This window comes from Lichenostomus cassidix, chromosome 3, assembly GCF_008360975.1.
Source record: "Lichenostomus cassidix isolate B80296 chromosome 3, HeHo_3.0, whole genome shotgun sequence".
In the NCBI taxonomy this organism is placed as follows: domain Eukaryota; kingdom Metazoa; phylum Chordata; class Aves; order Passeriformes; family Meliphagidae; genus Lichenostomus; species Lichenostomus cassidix.
In genome coordinates, this window is record NC_139483.1 from 32491943 (window position 1) to 32505028 (window position 13086).

Here is a 13086-nt window from a genome sequence, read left to right on the forward strand (position 1 = left end):
TCAGAAATCTGGACAAAGATACTTTCAACAGCTGGAGGACTTGGAGTCAATGCACCACAGAAATCAAAGCCAGCTACATGAAGTACAGACCCACAACAACATTCACTCAATTCTTAAAATATCTGTATTCAGGGTTTGATCCAAAAAATCCTTATTTTTTTCAGAGGAAATTAAACTAGCCTGGCACAAACTTTCTCATCCCATATAATATTCAATAAAGACCTCAAACACAACGATCTGGAAAGTGGTACTTGAATTTATTTCTCATAAAGGTGCATAGAAATAAAGGAGATAAAGTTTATGAGATATACTTTTATACACAGTGAGTCTTTCTCAGTACACCATTTATCTCAAAAGGAATAGCAACCTCTATTTCTGTGATAGAAAACAGCAGTCAGACCACAGTAAGAAGAGGAAGTGTCAGAGTTAATCTTATCAGGGAGGAGTAGTAATTAAAACAAAACATCACAACAGGGAAAAAAAAAAACCAAACAAAAAAAGCTCCCACCAAAACAGCACTCAGCACTCCAGTTTGAACCTTTGTTAAAGTGAGCTGCTTTCAAGCTCTCCTTGACTAATAAATAAAAACAAGTTTCTGCCCAAGAATTACAAAATACACTGAACAAAGATTTTACCCTAGGAAATAGACACAGTTTATTTCCTACTCAGCTTTACTTGAGACAAATCCCTCCTCTTTGAGGACAGTGCTTCACCAAACATCTCTTTCTCCCTGTTCTACCATTCTCCTTCCCACTACTAAGAATGCCATCACCACAGCTGTCTTTTCAGGTCACCAGCACACTCTCCAAGCAGCTGAATGAGACATTTCAATTAAATTGTATGAATGAGCCATATTTGGGTGAATTGTAAGAAGGGATTTACAGTTGATAAGATGGTTTTCATTTCCTCTGCTTACTCACTGATAATCTTGTCCTCCTTTTCTGCACTTCTAGATCTTCTGTGATGCTGTGATCATAACCACTCTCAATCACACCCTCATAAGTAGTCCTCAACACACTTGCTGGCGTTTTTCCTTTGAATGCTTAAACCTGATGACACAGGCAGCATACAAACACTACACAAACACCCAGGGGCAAGCCCACCCTGAGTGAAACCAAAATTGTATTTCCTACCTACTGACTGCAGGGTCAGGTACTGAAAGGGCAAGAAGATACTTTAAAAAAATACTCAGTCTTAAATTCCATTTAAGCTTGAACAATGAAATTAATGACAAAGCAAGGCCTCAGCTAAAGGCAGCTAGCAGTTATGATGATGAACAGCAAAGCAAAGGTAAATATTGCATGAATAGGAGATTGCAGCTTGACTTAGCATAGCAATTACTGGTGCTCAACCAATTGTGCCATTTGATGCTGACCCTACAGTCATCTGGACACCCTTGGGAAGGACGAAAATTTTAACTTGGCTTTTAAATAAAATCTCCCATTCAGCCACAAAGGCACTGTGAGAATTGTGATTGCTAGAATTAAGCACAGATCCCAAAATAAGTAAAATCAGTTTCAAAAATTAAGTCAGAAAAGTTGAGACACTCCCATGTAATCAAGACTTCAGTCAAGAGAAAATACTGTCTTTGTGGTAAGAAACAACTGCAAATGTCTGCAGTGCTTCTTCTGCTAAACTGAAGCTAGGAAATGCTTCTGAGGGAGTAATATGTTTTCTGCCAGTTTATTTCTCTGCACTAGCGTATCATGGGTCATATAAGCAGCAAAGTGTCAAATGAGAAGCAGAAGGTGCATGAAGGAAGGAGAGCAAGGACTCAGGAGAGCACTAAAAACGCCTGCCCTTTCTGCAGCTCCTAGCCAGCACATCAGGTAAGTTGTCACACAGGTCCATATCCTACTTCAAAACATGGGTGTGGCAGAAAGACATGCAGAAAATTCTATCAGCCTCACCCATCTAATTTTGGATAATTCAAAACAGATGTCACAACTGGTTCTAAAGACAACAAGGTTCTTCAAGGTAAATCAGCATCATTCCATGGAAAAGCATGGAATGGCTTTTGAGTACAGCCACAGTGGAAGCAAACACCAACAATTAATGAATTCCAATACTTATGGACAAGATATAAGTAACAGTTCTTAAAGAATTTAAAAAATAAATTCCCTAAGATAGTACAAAACTTCTAGAAACTTACACATAGTTAAAAACTTTCTTTGGGAAATACCTGAAACTAATTCTCATTACATTAGCTAGAGGCTACCATATTTTAATTAGTCATGTTTTCACTTGTAGTGCTGGTTATAATTTTGTACTTGCATAATTACAGATCAACCTAAGGAAATGCATGCTACAGACAATCCAATCCACAAACTTATTTTCATGGTTTTATCAATAACCACAAGCTAAGAGTATTTATGTAGAGCATATTAAAATTTTAAAACACTAATACTAGGGACTGCACTATGCAGAACAGAAATACAGTATCAGGTATGGATTGCAGATACACAGTAAAACCTATATTGAGTAAAATGTGCAAGACAACTACAACTTAAATGGTCAGTCACAGCTTGACAGGACAACAATTTTGATATAATACCTTTCAAATTACAGAGCAGTATAAGCATGAAAATCGTATACACAAAATCCCAGCACAGTAATACCTTTAGGGCCCTTTAAAGCATGGCTAAACCTAAATTTTCATTTTCCATAAATGACAGGCATGGCAATAAAAATGCTTGACCTGGGAGAATTTATTTTTAACAATGCCTCTCCCTTTTCTATTTCTCCTATTATTAACAGGACCTGAGCCAGGTTGGCAGCAGCAGACATGAACAACAGTCTCGAGACCACAAGGCAGGGGAGGAAGGGAAGGAGATTAGCAGTGACCCATATATTACCTAAAGCAAGCCCAGAGCTTCCAAAGCAGCGAGGAGGCACCAACTGAAAACCAAAATACTGTGCAATGAAAAGAAGGGTTTACAGCCAACAGAACCTGAATTACATTCTGAAAACAAGCCTCCAAGACAAATAAACAGTTGGTCAAAAACACCTACCAAGGGATATTCCAAACAACACATGAAACCCCCGAGCACACTAAAAAGGGTGCTGTGAGGGAGGTAAACGAAATCAATAGGCAGGCCAGGACAACTTATTATGAATGCTCTCCTGAATGCCAGAGCTTCCCTCTTACCCTGCTTCAACCTGACTCCAAACAGAAGGAATTGGAGATGCAGTCTGTAAGTGTAATTTCTGCTACAGACCTTCTCTGGATGAGAAACTGCAGGAAAGCACAGCCTAATGTCTTCACTCTCTCATGTAGAAGATTATCCTGGCAGCATGGGACAGCAGCCTGAAAGCCACTTCTATGGCTCCAGCTGGCGTGGGGGCAGAAAAAAAGCATTTCTATACTGCTTTTCATAAAATTGCTTCAACACTATGGGAGTAAGTTGAGATGGGGGAGGGAGAGTCTCTTCTTAAGAAAACGCTGCTTTTTTTAGGCTGTCATTCAGCTACAGATAAAAACGTTACTGGTCACGTTGGTGTTCGATTTCTCACGTCTTGGGAAACATTCTAACAAATGTACATGGAACCTGAAGTTATGATACTTTGTATAGCTTATGTCTCACATACACTTTTGTTTCACGTGCTTTGCTCTTCCTTCCCCCTAAATCAGGCACATCAAGAGACAGCGCTGCAATTTCACTCCTAACTGTCAGAATGCTGCATCAAGTTAGAGCATATCATTCCCAGGATTATCCTGCCCTGAAGCACAAAAACATACCCGCTCCTAACACTCACACTGTGATTAACACTAAGATTTTTTATATTCCCCTACGCCATAGGAAGTTACACATCTTGAAAACTACTGGAAATCTGTCTAGTATTTTGACTGTCACTGAAGAGATGTGAAATACATCATATTTCTCACTTCTAAAAAACCTTATTGACTTACTGACATGGCACCAAGTCACGCTGACCAACTTTAACTCATTTATGTGGTAAGTCTAAGAATTATATTTTTTATATGTTTCAGAAATTTTAAAAATGTTGGTGTTCCATTCCATAAATGATCATGGAAATACAATATTCTACAGAGAGGAAAAAACCCAAAACACCTTTCTATACAAGCAAACTATAAAATATGGATATTGTTTTATATCTAAAAAACTTAACTATCTTCATTTGATGAGAATTGATGATAAGTTAAAAATCAATGAATATATCATCAAATATCAGTTTTTTGCATTTTAAAATCCCTGTAGAATTTAAGTCATTCAAAAATATAGTTCCTCATAGTTCCTCTTAATGCACTTCCGGAGCCAGAACCTCTGATCTTACTCAAACAAGAAACACTTATGCCTTTTATTTCATAGTCTGTACTTGACATGCTCATTACCTATTCATTTCCTTTAAAGGTGTAAATGGTGCAGCATTTTGAAAAAGGATCAGATTTATACTTTTTCTAAGACTTGGATTGGAGGAAGTTTGTTTCCTTGCTCCTAAGTATCAACCAGGACTTAAATTCTCTTGCAGTAGATTCTTGTAACTACAAGGCATCACAGAAATGTTTTGTGAAAAGCAAAGAAACACCAAATATATAACTGACTTTCATTTCATCTTGATTCCCAAACTATACCCAGGCTGGGTATATTTTCAATTCAAAATCTGAAAGTCTGGCCAACATTAAAGAGGTATTAAAGCATGGAAAAAGCCATACAGAAAACTTTTAATTAGTGAGAGAAGAATAATCTTTTCTGTTGCTTTCCCCTGGAAATTGTTGGAAAAAGATGCTGGCCATTCAAATTTTGTCAAACTTCCATGAAAGTAAAACCAGTATGTTTCCAGAAAGGCACTGAACCTAACACTACAGATACTCTTGCAAAAAGCATACCATTATGAAACACATCATGTTCTCTCAAGACACTGCTTCCATAGACATACACACTGTCAATGCTCTTTTTATCAAAATTTGTATTTCAGAGCAAATCTATTATGTATCCTATTTTGGGATAGTATTTTTTATAATTGTTACCGGAATACCATTCAAACAGCTACACTATCATATTAAACCATCTAGAGCAGAGTATTTTAGCCCAGCCTTGTATAAAAAAACAACATGTACCTCTTCATTAGAAAATACAGAGCTCTGTTTGAAGTAAGAGGAAATCACCGAAGGGGAGATCATTACAAAAATCAGCTATATGATCTACAGACAATGTAGACCTAACAACACTGACCAAAAATTTTATTTCCTCTATAAAAACAGACCCAACAACCCAATAAGGTAAGGAAGGGTTGTTAATCTTTCTGCCATTAGATGCATTATACATGTCCTTGAATATAAATACTTCAACACTTTAAATCCACAATAATACTCACTTTAATTGAGATGCAACTAAGCAGAACTACTGCACTATCTGGGCCTTCCTCTCTAAAACTGCCCCCAAAAGCCAGCCTTACCCTGCTTTGGTATGTCAGATCCCTGCTGTATGAACTTGGCCAAGTCAGCACCATCACAAGCTTGTGACCCCAAATCCTGGTGAGACCATGCTGCCTCTTAGCAGGCAGTCCAGGAGGAAGATACTCTGCACTTCATTACCCATCTTCTGGCTCACCCAGCACTTCTCATACAGCCTAAAACTGCATCAAACAACATTCACTACTACAAGCCAAGAGACAAAAACAAGTATGGAATTACATGTCACAGTGTAAAGCCTCAAACATTAATTGCATATATAAAAGGATTGCTAAAGCACTAAATCAATATTAAGAACTAGACTTTTTTTTTTAAATTTGTGTTCCTGTACTGCCACCTAAAGATCAGCGTGAAAAACAGGAAGAGTAGCAGACAACGTGACTTATCCGTAGTCCTGGAAATGAGCAGTAATGTTTTTCTGATACCTCACTTTGAACAAAGACCACACGAGATTCACCATTTGCCTAATTTCCATATATTACCAAAACACAAACAAACAAAAAAACTAGACAAACCAACCAGATGTCTCAATGGATGTACATATCTCCTTTAATTAGGTGAATGTTAGCTTGGACAGTCTTGATCTATAAACTCTGTCTAGCCACAGAATATTTTGCAAAGGAAGTCAGATTGGTGAAAAAGTATTTTTTTACTTCCTTATTTACTTTTTTTAATCAACAGCTATCACTATTTCAGAAAAAAACAAAATAAAGAAACAAAACAAAACAAAAAAAAACCCCAACCCCCCCCCCCAAAAAAAACAACCACAAATTCATAACCTCTTGTGATCTAACAAGTTGGTAACACCATTATTTCTCCCAACAAAACATGCCCTGGTTACAAGTCTATATCCAAACACCACAGGCAACAGGAAACTCAGATTCACTTTTATTCCACCTGTTGCTGCACTCAGCCTGTCTTCTGAAGTCTGTAGCCTCTCAAAACTTCAAGCTGAAAATGTTCAATCACCACCCCGAGGGACCCTGATGTCACAAGTCAGACTTCACAGACATAATTAGCTAAAAATCTTTTGAGTTTGGTGTTTATTTGGGGGATTTTTGGAGGTTTTTTTGTTGGGTTTTTGCTTTGGCTGGGTTTTTTTCTATATGCTTTAGTAAGATGCAAGCATTGCCTGAAATATACAAATTTTTCTTTGATTAAATAAGGATCACATCCTCATATCTTTAAACAGAAGCTGAGATGCTCTGTAAAGGACATGAAGCAAATCACCTGGGTTGTTTCAACAAACAAAACCTCAATTATTTTCAAAATATCTCAAAATCCTCTTCCCCCCCCCCAAACCAACCCAAAAAAAAATCAAACCAAAGCAAAAACCTAAAACAGAAAAGTTAGCAGTATCGAATTTTCTCCTGTCTCTCTGCTTCCCGTCTTGGCAATTATACAGAGGTTTGGCTTGTCCAGGGGTATATTTCAGGTATTAATATACAGATGCTCCTCAAACAGCTCGTTCACAATCCAGCTCGCTGGGAGACTGCTAAATGTGAAAGAACAGTTTTGTTTGTTTCCTTTTTACAAGCACAGAAAGTTACTATGTATTTGTCGGTCTCCACTAGTAAGGATCCACGGGAGGCCGGCAGGCAAAGGTTTAAAGCATGTCTCCAAACCAGTGCTCCTTACACGGGATACCCCTGGCAGGCGACAGGAATTCAAGCCCCGCACGCTGCCTGTGTCACGAAGGCTGGTGCCCCGCAGCTCTGCCAATGCCCAGGGCACAGCTCCTCTGCCCGCCGCGCTCAGCAACACCCGAGCGGGGGCTGGAGCTCCAGCCATCCCAGCCATCCCAGCGGGAACGGCACCGCACCGAGCCGCGCCGCCACTGCCGCCTCCTGCAGCCCGGGAAACCTCCCCAGCAACTCCAAGAGGCGACATCGTCAAAAAAAAACATTTAAGAAAAAAGCCCCCAGTTAAAATGAGCGGCGGGAAGCGCTAAGCCTCGCACCTCAGCCCTGGCAGCACATAGCCGCGGAGACCCGGCACAGCCAGCCCCTCTCCGGGCACGGACCCCTGCTCCCCCGGCACAGCCAGCCCCTCTCCGGGCACGGACCCCTGCTCCCCCGGCACAGCCAGCCCCTCTCCAAGGCAGACCCCCGCCCCGCCGGCACAGCCAGCCCCTCTCCGGGCACGGACCCCTGATCGCCCGGCACAGCCAGCCCCTCTCCTGGCACGGACCCCTGATCGCCCGCCAAACCAGCCCCTCTCCTGGCACGGACCCCTGCTCCCCCGGCACAGCCGGCTCCTCTCCGGGCACGGACCCCTGATCTCCCGGCACAGCCAGCCCCTCTCCAAGGCAGACCCCCGCCCCGCCGGCACAGCGCAGCACGGCCCCGCCCCGGCGGAAGGGGCGGCGCTGGCCGGGCGGGGCCGGCAGCGGAGGCAGCCATGCGGTGCGGTCCGGCGGTACCTGCGCAGGCAGTGTTCGCACACGCTGCCCAGCTGCTCCTTGGTGAGAACGTAGGCGAAGGGCACGGCGCGGTAGAGCAGCTCTCCGGGGCGCACCGTGCGGCGGGCGCGCAGGCCGTTGCCCTTGCCCGGGCTCTGGAAGCGCTCCAGCGCCGCCGGCTCCATCCTGCCGCGCGCGCCGCCACCGGGAGAGGAGAGGGGAGCGCGGCCGCCCCGCCCGCCGGCACGTGACCCGGCGCTGCCGCCGCCATCTTAACTCAGGGCAAGGGCCGGGCGGGCAGGGATGGAGCCGCGGTGTGCGGGACACGGGTGTGCTCGGCCAGCCCAGCACAGCACAGCACAGCCCAGCACAGCACAGCACAGCCCAGCACAGCCGCACTGAGAGGCGCCGGGCACAGGGCAGCTCTTTGCCTGGAGCGGCAGTTAATAATGCATATCACGGAATCCCAGAACGGGTCAGGCTGGAAGGGAGCACAGTCTTGTGGAACCTCCCTGATGAAGCAGGGGCATCCTAGAGCACGTGGCGCAGGATTGCATCCATAGGGTTCTTGAGGATCTCCAGTCAGGGAGGCTTCACGGCCGCTCTGGCCAATGTCATCCATAACTCAGTCACCTGCAGAGTAAAGAAGTTCTTCCTCACTTTCATGTGGAAATTCCTGTGCATCAGTTTCTGCCTGTTGCCCCTTCTATTGCTTGGCAGCACCGAGCAGAGCCTGGAAACATCCTCTTGGCACCTTCCCTTTAGATGTTTATTGACAAAATATTAAACAGTTCGGTTTACAAAGGAAGAGACATGGTAATGGTTCTGTCAAAAAACATCCCCAAACGGGACATTTTATGAATTGGCATATGGATGTATTTCTGGATCTCTCTGTGATCTGAATACAAAGAAATATGACTGGGCCAGTAGCTGCTGGACACCTAAGCTCTGGCAGTGTTTCTCACTGGGAATGCACGCCAAAGAGCAGATTACTTTTTGTCAAAACCGTGAATGAGAGGGATCAGATAAATGACAAGAGAAAAAGCAAAACACTTGCAGGATTAACGAAGAGCATTAATCTGAAATGTTGGTGCTCAAAGCCCATGAGATAAGTGCTTTCTGTACAGGTCTATATAGCCTTCATTCATTTATGAGATTATACACATGATGGAGACTAAATAATGTGCTAAACTGCAGATCGACTTTGTCTGGTTTTCCTTATCACGCCTATAGAGGGAGGTAGGGGTTGTGTTTTGGAAAGGAGTGTAGCTTCATGCTGTTAAAGAACACTGAGACACATACCGAACAGTTCTGCCAAGCAGCTGGGCATTGCTAAAAGCTACTCAGTTTTGTTCTCAGTAATTATTATCTAAGTCTGCAATTGTTTTCATCCAAGTGGCAACAAGTTAATCAGGAGTGGCAATATGTATATGCATAATACTGCTATTAGGAAGAACCAAGGTACCTCAAGCCAGAGGATTCTCACAGAAAAATGTATTTTGTCAATTGCTTAAATGCTGCTATGATGTAATTCATTACCAGAAGAACTGACAGCAACCTGGCTGTTAGTGAAATCATTATGCACATTACTATGCTTACCTTTTGCTCTTCTAGAAAGCTTGAAGTATGAATACCTAAAGGGAATCAGCTTAACATAAGTTGTACAGTAAAATAAGCCACAGAAACAACAAGAACAACGTTCAGCTGACATTGAATTTCAAGTGACATGAAAACACAATTGCAGTAATAGAGATTTTCTGTATAGATAAGCTTTTGAACACAGCATTAAACATTTTAATTGATGCAGTGCTGGATATTTTGACATCTCTGCAAAGGGCCTAGAGATCTGATGCTGGATATCTACACCTGCAGGATAGTGACAGATCTGCTTAGGAGGGCCATTCAACAGCCTTTGAGCAATGGTGATCAATGGAATGCCCAACTTGGATGGTTTTGGAAACATCATTCTGAATTTTCTCAAAAGCATAATGATACTAGGACTATATATTCCAGTAAGTGGTTATTTAGCCCAGGACTGTATTTAGTTGAATTTAATTCCTGTTATCAGTATGGTGTTTTTATATGACCAAGTAATACACTGACCGAAACAGGTCAGACTTCTCAACAGCTGTTTGAAGTGCATGACACATTCTGGACAGAAGCAGCTGTCAAGGAGTGTAATGAGGGCAGTTTTGTAGGAAACATCACTTAATTGTGGCTGATGCTGCTGAATTAGTCATACTTCCTTGCTGCCAGGAGACACCATAGTGGAGCTTTAGCTCTTCTATCTCATGTTTTACAACATGAATTTAGAGAAACAACTGCAGTAATGAAATAATTCACATTCTGCACTTTAGTCATAAATGTGCAATAGCCATTCCAAACAACACAGCACAAAATGGAATTTTTCTGGGAGTAAAATATGGCTCAAAACACAAAATGTCAAATTTTGGATTGTACAAAAATCCGTGTCAGTAACAGCATAGAACAGCTATCAAATAATTAGTTGAAAGCTTGTAAGCACAGATAAATCTTTTGTGAACACATATATCTTGAAGAGGTCTCTTCACTTTCAGTGTTGGTGTGCTAGTGAAAAATTGATTCTAGAATGTTAAAAATTACTGCAGAAGCGTTGTAAGCACAAATTCATAATACATTTCACACACAGTAACATAGATTTTATCTGTTGATTATTTACTGGGAAATGTACAAATACATCCTACTTTTATTTGTGTCTTCCCAGCCTCAAACAATTCAATTTCCTTCAAACAACAGAAGCAAGCTTACAAAGTTGTGGGCTGTTTGTCTATTTGGAGTCTTATCAACAGGATCAACTACATCAATGGTTAAAGACTTACATTATGAGTAATCGACTGTTTCGTTTGGTGTCTTAACTACCCCTAATTTCCCTGGGGCTTCATGTGCTTGCTGCATGTTGTGTTCTATCAGCTGGGGACAGTGTGCCTATTTTTAGCAGTGACAAGTTAAACAGCTCACACAAGGAAAGATGCAATAGCTGTCAACCAAGGATATAATGTGAGCAAATAAACATCTCCCGCTGACTTCTTTCTGAAAAAGTTGTTATTTCCATTTTCTCAATGTTATGGCTTTGATAATTAAAGTCTTACAAAGCTCAGCTTGTAGTTTTCAATCTGCAGCCCCACAGATTGTGTTCAGCCTGACAAAACAATTAATTCAACATGTTTCTCAGGAAACCTCAGCTTCTTCCTACCACATTTGCACATCTTAAACTACACCACACAATCTGCTTCTCAAGTTTTATGCTGGTATTTCTATCAACATTATCATTAGCTTGCAAGGCTGAGCTCTAATTATTAAAATGTCCAATGCTGAACAGGTTTAGTAGCCAGTACATACACATTCCACCTTAACAACCCCTTATCACAGCATCTACTGTGTTAATTACTACCAGGTCACAAACCCTTCTTCTAGATAAAAAGTGAACTGACTGTAGAATTCAACTTAACTGACCTCCAAATTCCAAGTGGCAAAATTTCTCATTAGATGAACAAAGTTTGTTTCTGTTTCTATTTATGTTTGTTATGATTTTAATATAGGTAAGTAAGAAAAACTTAGGTGATTGCTAGCACAGTGGTAATTGCCTCGCCCAGACAGATGGCACAAATGATGAGGGCCATTGGAAAAGACTTAGCATCTCTAAAGTTACAATCAGTGTACAGACTATGATGTACTGGTGCTTTAAAACGGAATGCCAAAAGCCATTTTTGGGCAGCTCCTGAAAGAAACTGTAACGGCGAGAGCAACACTTTTAAAAGTGTTCCACTGGATAGTGCGTCACGTGGTTCATGTTTCAGAGGTTCATGTATTAAATTGGTCTCCGAGAAAAAAAGGAGAAAAAAGGCAATTATGCAAAGGTAAGGAACACAAGTACAGCATTGGTTAAAAATCGTAACAGAAATGTATGACAGTCCTTTATATACAATTTAAAATTTGAAAGTGAAGTGAAAGTTTACATTTAACTTTATGCTACAAAAGCTGTAATCCTGCTACAGTAGGAATTACTGAGTGGATGGCATCAATTAATCAAATACATAGACTTACTTAATTTTCACTCCCTGCATATTAATTCACATACATCAGTAATTTTCACTTTTTCCATCTTTTCCATGAATACCAAAATAATTTTTATGATGGCAGGCATTTCTCTCTCCATTTCACATTTGTGATCAGGGCTAAACATTGCTTACACTTAGCCTTAATGGCACATTTCTGGTGTGCATTAAATCTCATTTCAAGTCCCCAGCTATGCAATGTTCCTTTCACTTACAAACTCCTGCTGTTAGTCTCTGCATTGGCTCATTAAATGCTGCTTTCCAACAGCATCAAAATAAAACAATTTTCTTTTTTCCAGTTCACGTTTGAAATGTCATCAGCACACAGTTAAAGAAATTTACTTAGGCAGTGGCAGCCTTACATGTTGTGTATTGAATACTTCTAGTATAAGACATCTTGTGGCAACAAGAATGAGGTATTTTGATCTAAGGTGTGGGGGATGAGCCAGAGACACAGCAGTCTTGCAGACCAGTAGAGAAGACAGTTACCATCTAATGAGGCTGAAAAAGGTGGAATTGCTTCTGTTAATGCAAGTTTGCCATTCACAGCCAATTTACGATGACGATCTCTGAAATAGAGATGTAAACAGAAAGGAAGCCTCAAATCTACACCAGAACACCAGCAAGGCTCTGAGACAGACTGCAAATTAAACCTCAGCCTTTCCAGGAGTTTTATCCTAACATTAGAAAAGTTTAATAGCAGCTTCAAGAGAGAGCTGCAGCCTAGCTAGCAGAGTGGACTGAGGTTGTTCAAAGCCAATTTTTCATCTGCAGCCAGAACTGCAGGAGGAAGACAGAGATGAATGCTTATCATATCTATACCTCACACTAAGCTTAAATACAATTCTCTGCATTGTTTTGGGCACTGCTGTTATCCACAGCCTGAAAATAGCTCAGCCTCCACCAAAATGGCATTTTAAAAACTAGTGCTTTGCTAAAGACGTGTATTTTTTGCCACAGCTCTTCCCAGAGGGTACAATATAGAACACAGAAACAGGACAACCTCTCAGCACTGTTGAACGACAGAACAGTTACACAGCAAGACAGGAAGAAAAATTAGGAACAAGTTGCATTACAGTGTACTATGGCTAAAAAGAGAATTTTAATAGTAATTTTTGGTTCATATATTACACATTAAAGAAAGATACTGGCAAAGG

General features: G+C 41.2%; 1 protein-coding gene across 3 annotated transcripts in view; it reads right to left on the reverse strand.

The window, feature by feature from the left end:
* SMYD3 (SET and MYND domain containing 3) overlaps positions 1 to 8051 on the reverse strand; it is a 383946-nt gene extending 375895 nt beyond the window's left edge. For 2 of the 3 annotated variants that reach the window (XM_085055185.1, XM_085055183.1), the window contains exon 1: positions 7857 to 8050. In XM_085055185.1, the coding sequence (XP_084911311.1) occupies positions 7857 to 8020 (164 nt within the window). In that variant the 5' untranslated portion in view covers positions 8021 to 8050. Of the gene's footprint in view, positions 1 to 7856 lie in introns of all 3 variants that reach the window. The other variant, XM_085055184.1, reaches the window with a different exon arrangement.
* Between the last annotated feature and the right edge of the window lie 5035 nt (positions 8052 to 13086).